This window comes from Tachypleus tridentatus, chromosome 1, assembly GCF_004210375.1.
Source record: "Tachypleus tridentatus isolate NWPU-2018 chromosome 1, ASM421037v1, whole genome shotgun sequence".
NCBI lineage: Eukaryota > Metazoa > Arthropoda > Merostomata > Xiphosura > Limulidae > Tachypleus > Tachypleus tridentatus.
In genome coordinates, this window is record NC_134825.1 from 48228083 (window position 1) to 48248802 (window position 20720).

A 20720-nucleotide genomic window follows, 5' to 3' on the forward strand; every position below is an offset into this window, starting at 1 on the left:
CCGTTTCCAAAAATTTATTCTCCTTTACTAAATTCTGGGTGATTGTTTCAAACTGTCAGAAAGGGCTGATTATCCTGTTTTGTTTCTTAGATAACTGTTTAAGTTGTCTACAAAGATTGATAAATAACCCCTATTTTAGTTTTATGAGTGATTGTTTCAATCTGTCAGAAAGGGTTGATTATCCTGTTTTGTTTTGTTTTTGTTTCAAGTTGTTTACAAAAACAGATTCCCCTTGTATTGGTTTCATGTTCTCGTAAACAATTTTTCCAAGTTGTTTACAAGGAATACTTAACCCTGGTTTGTTTTTCAGAATGACTGTTTCAAACTGTCTGCAACGATTAATAACCTCTGTTTTAATTTTATGGGAGATTAATTCACGTTGTTTACAAGGATTAATGAACTCTGTTTTTATTTTATAGATTTTCTTGTGAACAATTGTATAACAAAGGAGAATTCATCTTCGGTAAGTAAATCAAATCATCTGCTTCTTTTATTTTTATTTCAATTTTAAACATGTTTCTGACGTAAAACAGTGTTTAAGTATAATAACTAGTTACATTTCTGAGTTAAATACCTGAACTGAGTCATGCTTTTGGATAAAAAGTACTTAGGTATAAGATCAAGTTATATATTTGTAAGCAAGACTTGTTTATACTCGAGACATGAAAAAATTTATTTTCAAACATGTCTATTCCTGGATTTTATTTAGACGTGTTAATTAGTTGAAAGATATCAGTGATAATAATCTATTCTTACTTTGCACACTTTTCTGAATGAATTATGTTCATGTTTTTCATTGAAACAGTTCCTCGGTGGAACAACGGTAAGTATTCGGATTTACAACGCTAAAATCAGGGATTCGATTTCCCTCGGTAGACACAGGAGATAGCCCGATGTGGCTTTGCTATAAGAAAACACACACGCGCTCGCTGAAACGTATTTATGTTACCGTTAAAAAATGTTTTGGTTGAAACATGCTCCTGGTTTAAATATATATATTTTAAGTAGACACGTGTTTACATATTTTCGATTAAAACATCTTTCTTCTTCAGACATGTATATCATCTTGAGGCATTTTTTAAGTTCGTATTTTATATTGATGCGTTCTTTCAAAGCTATAACTGTATTTGTTTCGTAAAGAAAAAACGTTAGAAATACTAAAAGTATGTGAAACGATCTCTGAATCCGCTTATTTTAGAAACCTTCAGCTCAACACTTTTGATGCATTAATCTTGTATGTATATAAACAATAGTCTGAAATCTGTGTTTTTGATCAGACTGACTCAGCACTTCACAATATTATTAAATTTAAAGTTTACGATAACTTAATGTTTTTCTTTGTTCGTCTTCATGCACAGGTCAACAATTGTTCGTTTGTTTTGAATTTCACGCAATACTACATGAGGGCTGTCTGCGCTAGACGTTTCTAATTTAGCAGTGAAAAACTAGAGGGAAGACCACTAGTCATCTCCACTCACATCCAACTCTTGGGCTACTCTTTTATCAACGAACAGTGGAATTGTCCGTGACTTTATAACATCTCCACGACTCAAAAGGGCGAACATGCTTGGTGTGACCGGGATTCGAACCCGCGATCCTCAGTTTATGAGCTGCTCCGTGAACTGACGATTGATCAACCAGCCCTTTTACTATAAGTGGTGTAAGAATCTATGTAGACATCAGCACAGTTTACTGTCCTCTATCGTATTCAAAAGGTTCCTGATCTGGTTCACCCTCTGCGCACTCTCTACACTTTCTGTCCAGGTTGATTTCTATATACCTAAGTGGCACCAGATGTTTATTTTACAAAGAACACTTGATACCTCATGGGGAACCATTATCTTAGTGGTAGCTGTATAGCATTTTTCCACCCACGACTGTCTCCCGAGGCACATCTTAGGTACTTAATTGGTGCCTGTGAAGACGTTGCAGATTTAGAACACCCAAATTAAATAAGTGCATTGGCTCGAAGATGGAATGTGTGGTCTTTAAACTGTAAGTCCCTGGTTTCAAAAAATGTTTTTAAGTGCTTTTGGTATTCTGCAATGTTGTTTAGGCTCCTGATGTGTAATAAGTCTTTGATGAAGTAGCTGAAAAAAGGGTTATGTATATTTCCAATCTTATCTAGCTGCGTTCTAATACTATTAATCTGTATATAGTGCATAATCCAGAATAAAACAGATAAGACTGGAAGAGCATTAGTAGGTGGCCTAGCTGAAACTTTGAGTACGTTGTTTCCTTTGGTTACTCATGGTGTTAATGTGTTGGTAAAGTTATCTCACAGTCATTGTTCCCAAGCACGTCAACGAGGTAGTGCCTTCAAAGAATCATAATGGTTTGTTCTCATCAGCAAGTCTGTTGTATAATGTGTAGGTAATGGCTTTAACTTTGGTAGGATTTATGTCTATTCCTGTGTCATTGCAAAGGATTATTCAGTAAAAATTATAATTAAAGCATTTTATTTCTTACTCTTCAAGTTCTACAAGATAGCCATACTAATATTCATTGTAATCATTAATACAACAATTTCACGTATTTCATAATTGTCTCATATGTATCATACTTCTCACAGTCTAATACGTCATTGATTCACAATCTTATTATTCAGAAACTCAACTAACTGCTTGACAGTAGAAAAATGATTAACAAATTCACTAAATCAGTAGTCAAACCTCACTGTAACGACCATTTATAGTCTTAGCATTGGGTGAAACACAATTTATCAGACCTCATCACTCTCTTCTAATTACTTACTGTTTATAGTTTGCACTCGATACATTACTGAGTATATGCTTTCTTCTTTGTATCTGAGGTAATTAAACAGTTTCCAAAATGGTTATTGACTGTCATATGACAAATTTAGAAATTTTCTTCGCATGGTACAGTGAGACAATCGAATCCTTATCATCGTTGAAGGAATCGATCAATTCTAATATAGCTTGGCCTCTCTTGCGTTTTAGAAGCCTGCTCAGTTGCTGAGAGGTGTCCATTAGTTTTCCTAGAGAGCAATTAATTCCTCTTTTGTCGCCACTATTAACGTATGTTTTCAAACAATAAACCAGAAAAACAGTTTTGAAACACCATTATTTCTAAACAGACACCCACTATCATGATTGTTTAAAAGCCATAGAGATCCTTGCTCCTACGAATTGTTTTGATAACAAACTATGATATGACCATACGTTGCCATTATCAAGGTTTAAGCAATCTCCTAGCACATCATAAAAACAATATATTTTCACATTTGTAAATAACCGAGTGTGTAGTTAGTTAGTCATCATGCATTCTGGAGTATTTTTTTCTATCCCGATATTCATTACATGCGAAAATAGAGAGAATAAACATTCAGTATCAAGAACATTAGGAATAAAAAGGGGCTCGGCATAGCCAGGTGGTTAAGGCATTCGACTCGTAATCCGAGGGTCCGTGGGCTCGAATCCCCATCACACCAAACATGCTTGTCCTCTCAGCCGTGGGTACGTTATAATGTGATTGTCAATTCCACTATTCGTTGGTAAATGAGTAGCCCAAGAGTGGTGGGTGGTGATGACTAGCTGCCTTCCCTCTAGTCTTTCACTGCTAAATTAGGGGCGACTAGCGCATATAGCCCTCGAGTAGCTTTGCTCGAAATTTAAAAACAAACAAAACAAACCAGAAACAAAAATGAAATTTAAAGATTAAATTTTAGAGATGATAAGCACGTTTTTATTGTTGAACTTGACAAGGGTAATTAGTAGTGATTTATTTTTAAAAGAGTACAAGTATGTATCTGAGTTTCACTGTATGTTATTGGATGAAGGTGGCTTCTAGAAAATGTTGCTAATCAATTACGAATTATAAAATAATAAAATAATATTTATCGTAATAAAGTGGTAGAATTATTACAGCAGGTGGTTAAAGTGGTTCGAATCCCCCCTCCTGCCAAACATGTTCACCATTTCCTTTTCAGCCGCGGGGAAATTATAATTATACGATCAATCACACTATTCACTGGTGAAAGAGTAGCCCAGGAGTTTGTGGTAGGTGTTAGTTGTCTTCCTTCTAGTCTTACACTGATAAATTAGGAACGGCCAACGCAGATAGCCCTTGTATAGCTTTGCGCGAAATTCGAAACAAATCAAGCGGTCTTTTTTTTTTAGACGTAAACTGTTGAAGTTCTGAAATCACATTTTTATACAAACCTCAGTCTTAGACGTCATTCTTCATACAAGTAATACAACAATATAAGCTAACTTCAATGCAGTAAGTTGTCATAATGTGTTTTATTAAAACACTGACGACCCTTCAAGATCAATGTCAAAATGAGGTGTTCGGTTCTTCTCGGTATACGCAGCAAATAGTCCGATGTGTCTTAGCTATAACAACACACAACAACGATCATAATACTTCATCGATAGTCTTTTCCTACGATGAGTTACAGATTTCTTGTTTTTTATTATTGTAGCAAAACGAAGAAAAACACACCAAAAGTTACTATCGAAGATTATTTTTCTCTTGGCGTAGTCAGAAATTTCCTATAATACCTCCTCGCCTTCACCTCCAGTCTGAGTCCAAGATTATGAACATTACCACTGTTATGTATAAAACGACTGCTACGCCCCCTACAGTTCGTCCTGCAAATGAAAGTGAAAATGAAGGGTATGAGGAATCGTTCGAAGTATCATCATATGTAAACAGTCCTACTATTTTTTGGCCAGCTCGACGAAAAATGAATCCGAGAATATTCACTCCTCCCATTCCAAGATCTACCACCTCTCGACCTCTTTTAAAGTTACTTCAGCCTAAACCAACCAGACCTCCATTGTATCGTTTAGATGGATTTGTTCCTGAACCATCAGTAAGACATTTGACAACAACTGAAGTGCCTTCTCACATCAGAAAGCTTTATAAATCCAGATATTTACAGCTTTTATTGTCTAAAAGAGGCCATGAGGTAAAGTCATTACTTGTGAGAAAATAATTTTAGTATGGAAAATACTGAAAATTTTCAACAGAAAACGTCTGCTTTAAGAGAAGGTTTTGATAGTAGAAATTACTTCACCATATTTGTTTAGACAGGAATTACGTATGTTCAGTTTTGGGAAACATTTCAATGTTTTTAAGAAGGAATGCCGGGCATGGCCGAGTAGTTAGGGTGCCCGGTTGTAAATCTGATAATTCGAGGATAAAAACGCTTTGCTATAAAAAAATGTACTCCACACTTTATAGTGAAGGGTGCGTTATAAGAGTTACAATCAAATTACATTATTATATCAGACAAGAGTAATCTGAGACTTGGCAGGAGGCGCTGTTTACGTTGCCTTCCCTTTATTCTATCTTTTAAAGAGTTGGAAAATGTGCGCAAATAGCTCTTGCGTAGCTTTGCGCGAAATTCTGAAATTGATAAAAAATACTTAAGATCTCAACACAAGCCGACCATGAGTAGTTCCTGTCCATACAAATCTAGCTGACGAAACATCTAACTTCTCGTACAACTAAAGGTAAACATAATAATGTTAATTTTCGTGTAAAGATGATATATAATAGTATTATGTAGCATACAGCTTATTAAAACGACCAAATCATTAACGTTCGACTACAGAGTCGGAGCACAAAAAATAAGGACCGGTTAAGTTTATTGATGGACTGAGAAGGTGAAATTATTAGCTAGACTGGAAGAACATTGTAAAGATTGAAAAAAGATTTGATTTAGTGTAATATATAAAACAAGTATGGTTAGTTAAAGTAGAAGAACACTGTAGAGCTAATGGGAAATATTTGATTTAGTGTAATATATAAAACGTGTATGGTTAGTTAAAGTAGAAGAACACTGTAGAGCTAATGGGAAATATTTGATTTAGTGTAATATATAAAACGTGTATGGTTAGTTAGAGTAGAAGAACACTGTAAAGAGCTAATGGGAAATATTTGATTTAGTGTAATATATAAAACGTGTATGGTTAGTTAAAGTAGAAGAACACTGTAAAGAGCTAATGGGAAATATTTGATTTAGTGTGATATATAAAACATGTATGGTTAGTTAAAGTAGAAGAACACTGTAAAGAGCTAATGGGAAATATTTGATTTAGTGTAATATATAAAACATGTATGGTTAGTTAGAGTAGAAGAACACTGTAAAGAGCTAATGGGAAATATTTGATTTAGTGTGATATATAAAACAAGTATGGTTAGTTAGAGTAGAAGAACACTGTAAAGAGCTAATGGGAAATATTTGATTTAGTGTGATATATAAAACAAGTATGGTTAGTTAAAGTAGAAGAACACTGTAAAGAGCTAATGGGAAATATTTGATTTAGTGTGATATATAAAACAAGTATGGTTAGTTAAAGTAGAAGAACACTGTAAAGAGCTAATGGGAAATATTTGATTTAGTGTGATATATAAAACAAGTATGGTTAGTTAAAGTAGAAGAACACTGTAGAGCTAATGGGAAATATTTGATTTAGTGTGATATATAAAACATGTATGGTTAGTTAAAGTAGAAGAACACTGTAAAGAGCTAATGGGAAATATTTGATTTAGTGTGATATATAAAACAAGTATGGTTAGTTAAAGTAGAAGAACACTGTAAAGAGCTAATGGGAAATATTTGATTTAGTGTGATATATAAAACATGTATGGTTAGTTAAAGTAGAAGAACATTTTAAAAAGTTGCTAAATAAAAGTGGGTTGAGTGTAGCATCAGATTATGTAGTTTGATGAGAAGACAAGACAAATATCGTAGATTTTTATTTAGTGAGAATGGATTAAGTATAATACAAGGTTGTGTAGTTAGATGTGTAGAAGGGGCGAATATTTTATAGAGTTACAGAGACGTCTTTAGTCACTCGCACGCAGTGCCCGTGGTCAGAATCCCCAATTGATGTCTTGAAAAATGATAGTAAAAAATCAAGATCCATATCATATTGAAATATCGAAACTTCCCGCGCCTATGGGCCTTAGCCCTGAACCTTTAAAGTACCAAAGCGACACCTCTGGAGAGCTGGAAGGCTGAGTAGGTAAATTAGAACAAACTAATGTTATAGAAAGTATTTAAGGATTTAAGGTAAGCGGTAAAATTACAGTTTTATTGAATTGCATAGATTTTGAACAATTAAATTGGGCATGACATTTTGTTGTTGTTACACTTACCTTCACAAATTTAACGATTTCTTGAGATTTTTTTTCAACCATAAAAAACATAACAAACAAACAAACAAGACAGTCACCTGCCTTTGTATAAGGCTAATGGTTAATTGTAAACTAACCATTAAGCTAATATCAGTCTGATGAAATATTTTTGCAGTACACTGCTTTGATTGTAAGTGTGGATTCGAAAAATAAGTAAATGTACCACATTACCTGTTAAGTAACTTCCGAAAATGCTTATATCTTTTAAAAAATTACTATAAAACCTTAAAACTTGGTTTTGGCATTTAACTGTTTTAAAACTGTTATAAAATACCTTTGAAAACAAATGTTTCGCATACAAACTACGTCACATTATCTGTAGTGATAATATAGTAATAATTATAGATAATTAAAATATAGTAATTTGACGGCAATTTTATTTTTGGACAGCGTTGCTCTGATTCAACAAAAAACGGGTTGAACCCATGGGATGTCATGTTAGTTAATAAAAACCCAATTAATAAATTCACAGCCTATGGAAAGATAGGTGAACCCGGCAAGGACTTTCCTGTTTATAATCGCATTCCAGTCACCACATTTGTTTGTGGAGATATTCGTGGGAGTTTTGCTGATCCTGACACAGGTTGCCAAGTAAGTTTGAATACAAGGTTCTCAATGTAATGAGCTAATTCCTCATGAACGAAAACGGAACATTGTTCATTGAAAGCAAAATACACTGCAAAATGTTCATTGAAATTCTGGTGTCCTATACTGAGTTTTTATACTTTCAAATTAGTCGGCCCCTCAGGAGCTCAGAGTTAAGTGTGAAGTCTTATAATGCCAACAACCGGGTTTCGGTTTCGCCAGTATGTTGTTGTTTGAATTAAGCACAAAGCTACACAATGGGCTATCTGTGCTCTGCCACCACGGGTATCGAAACCTGGTTTTTAGCGTTGTAAGTCCGCAGGCATACCGCTGAGCCACTGGGGGTCTCACCAGAATGTGAAGATTTTGTTTTATTATGTTTGAGGTTTTATAACTGTTGTTTTTTTAAACATTAAGAAACTTTGCTTTGTCTTATCTTAATTTTTAAAGCTAGAACTTTTATATGTTTAATAATTTGTATTAAAATTGTGTGTGGAATATCAGCATGGCTTGAATTTCACCTTATTATTAATTTGTTTTCATTGAAAGAAGTATGAAGCGTAAACATTAAGCTTTCTCCTCTTTCAGGTTTGGCATTTGTGTCCTGGAAATCACAACGAGTTTCGATATAGTTTCTTATGTCCAAATGGCACAATATTCAACGAAAGGCGAGGAATTTGTGACTGGTGGTATAACGTTGTTTGTACGTCTGTTCGTTGTCGTTAATAGCAACACACTTTCAAACTCTCGTCGAATCATAGTCTTAATCATAATAAAATTTTCTCATCCTGTCTAAAGATGGCAAAAAGAAATTGTTGGTACGGCGGACTTGCAACGCTGGAAACCGGGTATCAGTACCCGTGGTGGGCAGAGCACATATAGATAGCCCTTTGTGTAGCTTTGTGCTTAATTACAAACAAACAAAAATGTTTTGTTGGTAATATGTAGAAAAAACAGACTTTTTGACTGTATCCAAATAAACAACATTATAAATCAAATGTAAATAGTAGCGGGAACTATGATTACAATCCTAAATACAGTGATAAATCATATTTATAAAACTAACTGTTGTGAAAAATAATCCTTTAATATTTTTAACTGCATTAACAAATGATATTTTATTTAAATTGTTACTTATTTTTGTCTTTTATTTTTCAACTATACACTGAACTATCCTGTAACTACAAAATGGAGATCACCCTAAACTCTTCTAGAATCCCTATAAATGGAAGGTATTAATTCTTTGCCGACCAGTGGCTCATCTTTAAGTCTGTAAGCTTACGATTCTGTAAATCGACTTCTATACCATTGGTAAGCATATCACAGTGAGCCAATTATGTAGCTTTGTACATAACAATATCCAGTTTTATATATACTTTAAGAAAACTGTGAGATGTGAAAGAAAAGAGAATTTTTACCACACCAGGATTTAGCCAAAGATTATTTTTCATTAATAAGTCCTTCATAAAAATCTATTTCATAAAACATTCATCAAAAGCAAACAAAAGAGACAACAGAAATAAATAAAAATACAGCCTCCCTGCTAAAAATATTACCTAAACACAGTTTGTATATTAAAGTATTGTTTCACAACCATCTTATCGGCTCTTGGAATTTCATGAATGCAAGCACACAAACAAAAACTGAAAGATATATATGTAAAAACGGCTCGTTTGGGTTGAAAAAATTTTACATATATTTTTCTCTACAAGTAGGTTTTCTCGACATCACTGAGAAACTGAAAGAATATTCATATCTAAATCTGTATCAACAAAATTCAACTCTTATTCTTTATATGATTATAATACAGTCACTTTTATTATTTCGATGTTTAGCATTGTGGAGCTTTTGACCATTTTCCTCGTAAAAACGTATTACCTTAAACATATTTTTTATTGATTATATAAACGTATTAACTTCTTAATTCATTGTGTTTTTTATGAGTTCGTTACATGTATCGTTGATTGTTTAGTTCAATAAATGTAATTTTTTGTCGCATATTTTGTTATTTTAGGGCTAACAGGTTATTCACTGTTCGATTAATGTTAAATGAGAACCTGACAGAAGGAACACAGAATCAATGTTGTAAGACATTGCATTCAATTTTCAAAAAAATTCACAAGTTACCACAATTCTTACGTTGGTATGTATATTTATATGTACACATGAAGCAGAGATGTCCGATTGTCTGATGTCACAAATTGTTGAGAGGACCTGGATGAGTCAATGCCGAAATTTCGAAGAGAAACACATATGAATTTGTCCCCCCTTCCAACAGAAAAGATAGAAAATCTGAAGAAGATTAAGTAAAGCGGAAACACACAAAGTTCCAGTTAACCAATAGTTAGTTAGCTAATAAGAACTCAACCGAGCGAGGAGGTCGGGAGCAAAATATGCGATGTTGACGCCCTTCGAACGTGATTAATGACCCATGACCCCATTTGTAGCATTATTTTTGAAGCTTGGCATTCCTGAGTACTTCTGCTAAGTATATCTGTCATAATTATAGTTAGTTTTTGTCTATCGTGAACTTGTGCGCACACTTCATTCCAACAGATGTAGACCAAAGATGAATATAAATATAGATTAGTTGACATTTTGTACAATAACATATTAAAAGGTTAACGATCTTTTCAAAAGGTCTAATATTAGGTCGTATAATAATATTATAAGTTTATTTATTGATAGTCTTAAGTATGGTAGGGTCCCGGCATGGCCAGGTGGATAAGGCACTCGACTCGTAATTTGAGGGTCGCGAGTTCGAATTTCCGTCGCACCAAACATACTCGCCCTTTCAGCCATGGGGGCGTTATAATGTGACGGTCAATCCCACTATTCGTTGGTAAAAGAGAAGTCCAAGAGTTGGCGATAGGTGGTGACAACTAGCTGCCTTACCTTTAGTCTTACATTGCTAAACTAGGGACGGCTAGCGCAGATAGCCCTCGTGTAGCTTTGTGCGATATTCTAAAACAAAACAAACAAGTACAGTAAAGTTTAGCCTTAATTTATACAAGTTAAAATATTAATTTATTTCTTTATTGAATGTCATTTGTACTTGCCTAAGACAAGTAAACTTACAAATTTCGGTGTCTTCCATTAGAATTCTATTGTATTAATTTAAACATTCTGTATTTAAAGAAGTAATGTTGCAACAAATGTACTAATTTGACCGTAAATGTTTTGCGAGTCTCTACTATTATATTTAAAAACACATTGTTTATATAGTCTTTCATGATTTTTATTTTAACCGTTTTTGTTATTCTGTAGTATGCATTGCTGAATAACACTAAATAGTTATGTAAACCGTATTTACTTAAATACTCTTCAATGAAGATGAATATAGATTACACATTAAAATGTACAAACGTTAAAACTTACGAGGTGCTTACCAATGTTTAAAAATTCATTTGAAGTGAAATAAAATTATTGTTCATGTACATATATCACTAAGCACGGCAGGGATTAGTGTGAAAGGATGAGCCGAGAAAAATGGCTGCCGTATTCAATTTATTACTCTATGGTGCTTAAATATATGCTATTTTTTTATGAGGAAATAGTAAAGAGGAAAACAACCACTTAGCAGTGAGCATGTTTCATAAATAAGAGTTTCATTTCTGGTCACAAGATGACAGTACAATTTTTTCTTATGTAACAACCGTTGTGACGTTTCATTGCACAAACATGATATATGCCAAAACATTTTCATTAAAAGATAAAGAATGAAAGAAAGAATAACCTAATTTAATATTCAAGGTATCAAGGAGTGCAAGCATTTTTGCAACTGACGGTTCTGTGTACATGTTATTGATGTTTGAGTTTTAATATGCCAGTTTATTAATTACCAAAACAATACATTATATAACAGTCTATTTTCTTAATTTTCAGTGGGGACCGAGCCTCATAGTTTTGTGTGTATTTATGGTATCATGTTGCATGGCCTGGAATCTGTATGATGGTCTCTTTATTAATCGACATGATTCTAACATGGGGTAGAATCAATTGTTAGCGCATGCAGAGAATTTGGATGAACTTGAAAGGTACATGTTCTGTAAATATCTCCTTAACGTCAATCCAGCACTGCAGAGTACTTGTATCGTCCTGGAGGAATCATTCCAATTTCACTGACTCCCAGTGTAATTTAAAATTAGAGACACTAATATGATATTAACTATACTAGACGATTACCCGTAACGCCGGTGCATTAGATCCGCGTGTGACGTATTTATGACGTCATACCTGCATATGAGAATAGAGAAAAATAAATTTTCCGTGACGGAAAACGAAGACAAAGCGGGAAAATTGTGACCTCTATTGTAAATCTACATGCATACAGAATAAAAATTACTTGAACTTAGGGGTTGCACATCGCATAATAAAAAGGTTTTTCCAGTATCATATAAGCAAAAGTTCCATTATTGTATGATATGTGTATATATATTACCATTGAATTATAAAAATGAAAGTTCACTTAATAACGTACTTCAATAAAACTGGCCTAAACATTGGGAAAAGGTAATAAAACATTTTTCGCAAAAAATAAGCATGATATAGAGATGGCAAAGTACATCACGAAGGTGGGGATGAATATACACAAACCGTAGAAATATTCTTACATAAATACCCAGTAAGTACTGAGTCAGTCTTACATAAGCTTATGGCTGTTAGCCACTCTAAGACAATATTTAATACTATTCAACTTAATTGCTTTTATTCAAAGTTGAATTCATACAATTGGCAAAAACAATATTTATTGTAAATGAAAGTTATTATTGGAAAGATTTGATTGCACATCTAATACTTTTTGTATGGTTTTGTGTATTCATCCCTACCTTGTTTTTGTACTTCTTGTTATTGCCATTCCCACCTCATACTTAATATTTGCAGTTTTTTATTATTTGTAAATATACATATCCTCACACAATCCAACAGTGAAGTATGCCAACTAAATCTGCCAAAGACATTTTTCAAATTACACATTTCTTTTGATAGATCTTCGTGTTAAGCAATATTTGTATTAACCTTTTTCATTAAATCCTGCAACTCAAAAAACAGAATAACGACAATAACACATGAAGTAATATAATTTAAAAGTTTAAACTGTGTCATTAGTTTTTACTTATGTTTCTCGCTCATTAAAAAAATTAAGTTACAAAATTCATGCTAATGGCAGCTGGCTTTTTTCTTCTACGAATCATGGCTGGTGGATTGCCTTGAAGGCTGAATGAGTGATCGCTTCTAGTTTTTCATTTAGATTCAACTCTTGCAGTCACTAGTGCCAAAATATTGCTTTTGAGAAAAATGAACAGAGAATTTATAGAAAATTGTATGATTTTTTAGTAAGGCTTAGAAATCAGCTCTCGAAATCTAGTTAAAAGCTCAATCTTAAATACACGATGAATATGTCTATAAAACATACGCACTGAATCAGGAGATACCGATCAACTGATGAAATAACATCCATTTAAACACTATTACAATAATGTTTTGTTTTGTTTATGTAAATAATATTTTCAGGTATTCTTGAATTGATTATTAATGATTATTATTTATGTATCCATGATAAAATAAAAATGGGAACCAATTGACTTTCATTGATAACAGAACCTTACTGAAAGGGTGTAAATAAAGAAGAGCCGCCAGGATACACGTTTAACTTCACAAGCTTACAATTTTATAAACTGGTTCTAGATATGCTCTTTTTCCCACTGAGTAGATAGCTCATTGTGTAGCTTTACGCTTAAAAACAAAACAAACTTTCGATTAATCGATAAAGCAGAAGGCTAAATGATGATGTTTGTTTGTTGAATTTTGTGGAAAGCTATCTGATGGCTATCTGCGCTAATCGTTTCTAATACTGAAGTAATAGGCTAAACAAAAAACTGACAGCTAGACAATACCGCTTACTGTCAACCATTGAGCTGGGCTGTTTTTTTCTAACCAACGGATATTGGGATTTATCGTCACATTATAATGCTAGTACAGCAGAAATAGGGGTGTTATAATGTTACAGTCAATCCCACTATTCGTTGGTAAAAGAGTAGCCCAAGAGTTGGCTGTGGGTAATGGTAACTACCTGCCTTTTCTCTAGTTTTTCACTGCTAGCACATGTATAGACCTCATGTTGCTCTGACCAAATTCAGAAACAATACAGGTGTAAGGACGAACATGTTCAGTGAGAGGATTCGATCATATCATAAGGAGATTGTAAATCGCGTGCTATAACTACCAGACTATATCAGCTGTTTATTGTTTGTTCGTAAGTAATCACAAAGTTAAACAATGGGCTATCTGTACAATATCCCTTCGGTTATCGAAATCCAGTTTATAGCGTTCTAAGTCCGCACACAAACCATTGTGCCATTGAGTGTACCCAGGTCATGATCTTACAAAAGATTCCCGTCTGCAGGTTAGAATAAAAACTTAATATCATTTAATTATGAATTTTTATGACATTTTAATTTTGATTAGTGTTTTTTATTAACTTTTCTGATATCTTACGCTTTTACATTTTATGTTATCAGTAATTAATTACGTTTTCATTTACTGAATATAATTGTTTTGGTATAATAATAACAAAAGAACAAATATCTTGTGTGTAACGGTTAGTACAACGCACAATAATTAAAACAAACTATCAAAACTCTGAGACTGTAAAGAACACTCGAATGTGACGAAACTAGTTTGTTCAATATCAAGACTTTTTACACGTTTGTTGGTGAATACACTATTCTCTATCCTAAAAAAACTATTGTAAGTGTGGGTGCTTAGCTGATGTTTTTGTTTGCTCACTGGGTGACGAGATGGCTCTTAGTTTGGTTTGAATAGCAGTTGTATGTGTCTTTGTGTCGGTCAGTGGTAACCCATTACTATTTATCTCCAGAAATGTGTCGTTGTTGAACGTAAGTTTTAGAGTGTGTATATGTAGAAAGTTTTCTTTACCTTTAGGTTTTTCACTTCGATCTCCAGATGTTATTTTCTTAGGGTGAGGTGTCCTTCCAGCCAGCGGACATTTCTAAATGAAAGATATGTAAGATATCTTTTTACCTCAAGAAGTGATAACGTAAAATGCTGATACAGTAGTTTCGTACACGAGAACTGCTCATCTTAGAGTTTATACCTTTATAAATTAAGTTATGTGATATATTAAAAATTCAGATGTCGCAGAGCAAGGCAGAAAAAAATCTTGAGCTCATTATTACGTTCTTTATTTATCTGATCCAGAATCTGTCAAAATTTGGTACAGAGACCACCGGTAGGGACGGAAAATAACAAGATCTAGATACCTGCTTTGAAAGGTTTTGTCCCTGAACCCGACTTGCGGGAGCCACATCTTATCAGCATCTGTCCGGTCACAAGCAGTTCCACCCCTGACACTGAACAATTATCAATCTGTTTATTTCAAGTATATACATACATCTAAATGTAATGAATATTAGTTTACAATTACGTTTAACGAACAAAGTGTTTTTAACTCTTTTTACGCAATATGTGCATTATTACATGAATACCATCCTCCCTCAGACAGCAGTCAGACATTGCTGATCTAAACCCCTTTAGTAGTGGTACACCGATAAAAATGAAGTCTCAAAATTGGTATACGTATGCTTAGAGTTTGGGGAGCACCGATCTAAGAGCTCAGTTGAAACAACTGGTTACTTAAAGCTAAACAAAAACAAAAATTTCTTCGTATAATGTTTTAGAAACAAAACTTGTGAGGGGGAGAGTTTTCATTTTAGTCTTAAATAAAGGGATGTTTCATATATTTGAAAATGCGTCTTGTATTAACATTTACTCTTGACTCGGAATTATTATAAAACTCGTGACACACGGAAATTAAAGAACACTTTATTCGTTAAAGTAACAAGCTGTTCATGAAGCTCAAATATATATTAAAAGACGTTATTAGCAATCATACATGCAAAGTGAAAAATAAGATGGAGAGTCTGTTTGTTTCTGAATTTCGCGCAAAGCCTCGTGAGGGCCATCTGCGCTACGCGTCCCTAATTTAATAATGAAAGACAAGAGGGAAAGCCACTGGTTATCTCCACTCGCCTCCAACTCTTGGGCTACTTTTACCAACAAATAGTGGGTTTGACCGCACATTACAACATTTCAACAGCTGAAAGGGCGAATATTTTTTTTTTTTGGTGGACAGAGATTCGAACTCGTAACCCGCAAATGGCAAGTGGAGCGTCATAACCACCTGTCCATGCCGGGCCAACTGGAAGAGAAACTTAATTTTCATTATACCATTTGTGCTGCCATCTCGTACTGTAATAACAAAGTAGTTTTTAAGGATGTTTGTTTTTTAATTTTGCGCAAAGTTACTCGATGGCTATCAGAGCTAGCTGTCCCTACTTTAGCAGTGCAAGACTGGAGGGAAGGCAGTTAGTCATCACCACCTACCGCCAATTGTTGAGCTACTCTTTTATCAACGAATAGTGAGATTGACCGTAACGTTATAACGTCCCCACGGCTGAGAGGTCGTGCATGTTTGGTGTGACGGGGATTCGAACCCGCGACCCTCGGATTACGAGTCCAGCACCTTAACCACCTGGCCATGCCGGGCCAGTTTTAAAGGAAATATCTTGCTTAACTTTAATTTTAAAACAAATGCAGCCTCGCTCTAGAAACTTGAAAAAATCCAATATCAATTTAAACATAATATACATTAAGAACCAAGAAAGTAAAATGCAAACAAATGTGATCTTATTCTGAGTGAAATAAAGCAATTATTTTTTTTGTAAAGTACTTTACTCACCCTTAATAATCTAACTAAAGAAACACTTAAAGAATTTTCAGTTATTAGTGACTAATAAAGAATTTAAGGTCAATTACTTTCAACTTGTTTATATTAAACCACTATCAGAAAACTAACTGTATTTTAGTTCGCTTTTCCAAACAGTACTGAGGAGCCCAGATAAGGCAAAACTAATTTATTTACTGCAAAGAAAGTATTGAACTAATGATAAATTATCCTTCTTTGTCATTCACATTTTTTCAATGAAATAACACGTTTTAAAGACGAAAAGAAAAATTTGCGAGTACAACATTTTTATTGCGTTTGACATGTTAAACAATGAAGAAATATTTACAAAATTACCAAAAACGTGAACTAGCTGTATGAAACAAGCTGAATAACTTCCTTTTGAAATGACACAAACAAAAGCAAATAATTGAAGAAATTAAAATAGCAATCAAAACAGTGGATTGGAACACAAAAAATTAATTATCATCAAACAAGCTTTAATGTTCCATTATACCCAATAGATATATCACTCTTAACTGTTTTAAGATGTGATAAACAGATAAGGAATAATAGTGAAAGATTCCCATGAGGTTACCAAAAATCTATGTAATCTTATCGTGGACACAAACAAAGAATTATAAAGCAATTAAACTATGTGATTAAAAATTAATCAAACCGTTAAACAGGTCTTTAATTAAACAGTTAAAAACCTTGTTTGATTTTGCAGTAAACAGCTGCTTTGAAATATTGGGACAATTTTACATTTTAAAAACCTGAACTTAGCATGGGAATCCTTCCTTCACCCACTATTAACAAATTCGTTCTTTATTTTTGAGAAATAAGTAACTCAAACAGCCTTATCCTCCAGTGCACTCGACGGAGATAAGCTGATGTTGTTTGATCTAGTTTCAGTAACTATGATAAACAAACCTGCTTCTTTAAACTCATTAATTCCATCTAGAATTTGTTATTGATTCATCTCAGCTGTACCTGCTTTTCTACTTGGATATGTTATGGCATGTTCCTGCATCTAATTGCAAGAAAATTGTTTCTGCTACATAACTTGAAGCATCTCTATTTAATATAATATTTTTACTGAAACATTGATGACTAGAAACTGATGGTTCTGTCAATGGATATCTTTTTTTAGAATGCCTCTTGCATCTTACACTATATGGCTAAACGTATATGGACACCCCTTCCAATTAGTGAGTTCGGCTATTTCATCCACACCCATTGCTAACAGGTGCATGAAATCAAGTATACAGTCATGCAATCTCCATAGACAAAGATTGGCAATAGAATAAGTCGTACTGAAGAGTTCAGTGACTTTCAACGTCGCACTGTCATAGGATGTCACGTTTCCAACAATTCAGTTCGTCAAATTTCTGCCCTGCCAGAGCTGTCTCAGTCAACTGTAACTGTTGTTATTGTAAAATGGAAACGGCTAGGAACAACAACAGCTCAGCCTTGAAGTGGTAGGCCACACAAGCTCACAGAACGGTACCGCCGAGCGATGAAGCGTAGAGCGCGTAAAAATCGTCTATCCACAGTTGCAATTCTCACTACCGGGTTCCAAACTGCCTCAGCAAGCAATGTCAGTACAAAAACTGTTCGTCGGAAACTTCATGAAATAGGTTTTCATAGCTGAGCAGCCGCACACAAGCTCAAGATCTCCATGCACAACGCCAAGCGCCGGCTGGAGTGGTGTAACGCACACTGCCATTGGACTCTGGAGCAGTGGAAACGCGTTCTCTGGAGTGATGAATCACACTTCACTATCTGCAGTCTTACGGACGAATTTGGGTTTCACGGATGCCAGGAAAACGCTATCTGCCTGAATGCATAGTGCCAACTGTAAAGTTTTGTGGAAGAGGAATAATGGTCTGAGGCTGTTTTTTCATGATTTTGGCTAAGCTCTTTAGTTCCAGTGAAGGGAAATCTTAATGCTACATCATACAATGACACTCTAGATAATTGTGTGCTTCCAACTTTGTGGCAACTGTTTGGGGAAGGCTCTTTTTTGTTTCAACTTGACAAAGCCCCTGTGCACAAAGCGAGGCCCATAAAGACATGATTTGCTGAGGTTAATGTGGAAGAACTTGATTGGCCTGCACAAAGTCCTGACCTCTACCCAATCGAACACCTCTAGGATGAATTGAAACGCTGATTGGGAGCCAGGCCCTCTTGTCCGACATAAGTGCCTGATCTCACTAATGCTCTTGTGGCTGAATAGAAGCGAGCCCCTGCAGCCATGATCCAAAATCTAGTGAAAAGCCTTCCCAGAGAAATGAACGCTGTTATAGCAGCAAAGGAGGGTTCCAACTCCATGGTTTTGGAATGAGATGTTCAAGAAGCACATATGAGTATGATGGTCGGGTATCCACATACGTTTGGCCACGTAGTGTATTTGTTATTGGAAAGCTACACATTTTATGCACACTCTGTGGAGGATCTTGTAAGCAGTGAAAAATTGTAATTGTGCAATAAACTTTTTATAAAAATTTACAAGTCCTAAGAAAGCACTAACATATTTCACTGTTTTTGGAACTTAATAATTTTTACATTTTTATAAAATTTTCGAGTCTATTTTTAAACCATTTTTGGTTATCACACAATAAAATAATTATTTTATTTCTCTAAAGATTACCATTTAGGGGATTTTAACTTCTCTTAATCTGATAATACTACATTCAGTAATCTTTGGAACGTTAAAGATACTTTACACAAACCAAAAGGCATTCTGTTATACTGACATAACTTTCCTTATACACATTCAGTTTTATTTTGTCTTTCCTTGTCAATAACCAATTATTTTAGTTCGTTGAAGAACAAAGCTAGCTGAGGTATCTTGTATGTTTGGTAACGGACACTTATCAAGATCGCTCGTGCTCTGATAAATGCTCAAACCGGTCCTTCTCGAAATCACATTTACAACAACAAAAAAAAAAAAGTGCTCCACTTCATCCAAGTGCTTTCGTGTGTGTGATTTCTTATTGCAAAGTCTATAAGAGTTATCTATGTTTGGTTATTTGTTTATAAACAGTTTATTTGTCGTTTAATTTTCATAAAAAATTGTAAATGTGTGTTAGTATAATATTTATATTATATTATACTTATATTAGCCTACTCGTGATACTTTTTAAGTTATGAGCAAAAACCACTCGGGACGTAGGGGTACGAACACTTTTTGTCGTAACTGTAAATGGTTCGCTTTCCTTTTTCCAGGAGAAGCTGGGATATATTCAAAATTTTAGAGAAAAACATGGGTTTCTTCGTCAAATACAAACTCAGCTTTCATTGAAAGGAAGAATGTTTTATGGGAGGGGGGTTGTTGTAGATAAATATCATATTTGTTGCTTGTAGTCTTATAATTATTTTGTCTTAGTAAAAGCCTGGCATGGCCAGGCGGTTAAGGCACTCGACTCGTAACCCGAGGGTCGCGAGTTCGAATCTCCGTCATACCAAATATGCTTGCCCTTTCAGCTGTGGGAGGATTATAATGTTACGATAAATTTCACTATTCGTTGGTAAAAGAGTAGCCCAAGGGTTAGCGGTGGGTGGTGATGACTAGCTGCATTCCCTCTAGTCTTACACTACTAAATTAGGGACTGCTCGGTGCAGTGAGCTAACAACCTACTCACTTAAATACCTGTTGAAGAATCCGCAAGTGATTGCGGCCCTATGTTCCTTGATGGAATCGAGTGGTGAATGATGATGATGATGAAGTACAAATGTAACGTCATGTAATGCGTTCTAGAACGTAGCTATGTCAGTTTTTATGATTGTTTTCTCCAGAATTGTCTGTCAGTTTTGATCTTCTAGGAACGGTTTTCTTGTGTAAATGTCATGAAATCAAATATAAAATAAATAATTTATTCTTCAAAAGAGATTGAACTTTTTGTTTGTATTCTTTCTCAATGAAGGCCCGGCATGGCCAGGTAGGTTAAGGTGTGCGACTCGTTATCTGAGGATCACGGGTGCGCATCCCCGTCGCACCAAACATGCTCGCCCTTTCAGCCGTGGGGGCGTTAGAGTGTCACGGTCAATACCACTATTCGTTGGTAAAAGAATAGCCCAAGAGTTGGCGGTGGGTGGTGATAACTGCATTCCCTCTAGTCTTACACTGCTAAATTAGAGACGACTAGCGCAGATAGCCCTCGAGTAGTTTTGCGCGAAATTCAAAAACAAACAAACAATCTTTCTCAGTGAATAA

At 34.6% G+C, this 20720-nt stretch overlaps 1 protein-coding gene and 1 long non-coding RNA gene across 2 annotated transcripts; both read left to right on the top strand.

Annotated features, from left to right (window-relative positions):
- The first annotated feature begins 333 nt into the window (after positions 1 to 333).
- Positions 334 to 8764, top strand: LOC143232410 (uncharacterized). The gene is made up of 4 exons (XM_076467844.1): positions 334 to 463; positions 4445 to 4933; positions 7561 to 7761; positions 8344 to 8764. The coding sequence occupies exons 2-4, from the start codon at positions 4559 to 4561 to the stop codon at positions 8479 to 8481; spliced, it is 714 nt and encodes a 237-aa protein (XP_076323959.1). The 5' UTR covers positions 334 to 463; positions 4445 to 4558; the 3' UTR covers positions 8482 to 8764.
- A 5302-nt stretch (positions 8765 to 14066) lies between these two features.
- LOC143249003 (uncharacterized) lies at positions 14067 to 15498 on the top strand. Its single transcript, XR_013027336.1, has 3 exons — positions 14067 to 14161; positions 14701 to 14782; positions 14977 to 15498. It is a non-coding gene; the product is annotated as an uncharacterized LOC143249003 (long non-coding RNA).
- The last annotated feature ends 5222 nt before the right edge of the window (positions 15499 to 20720 follow it).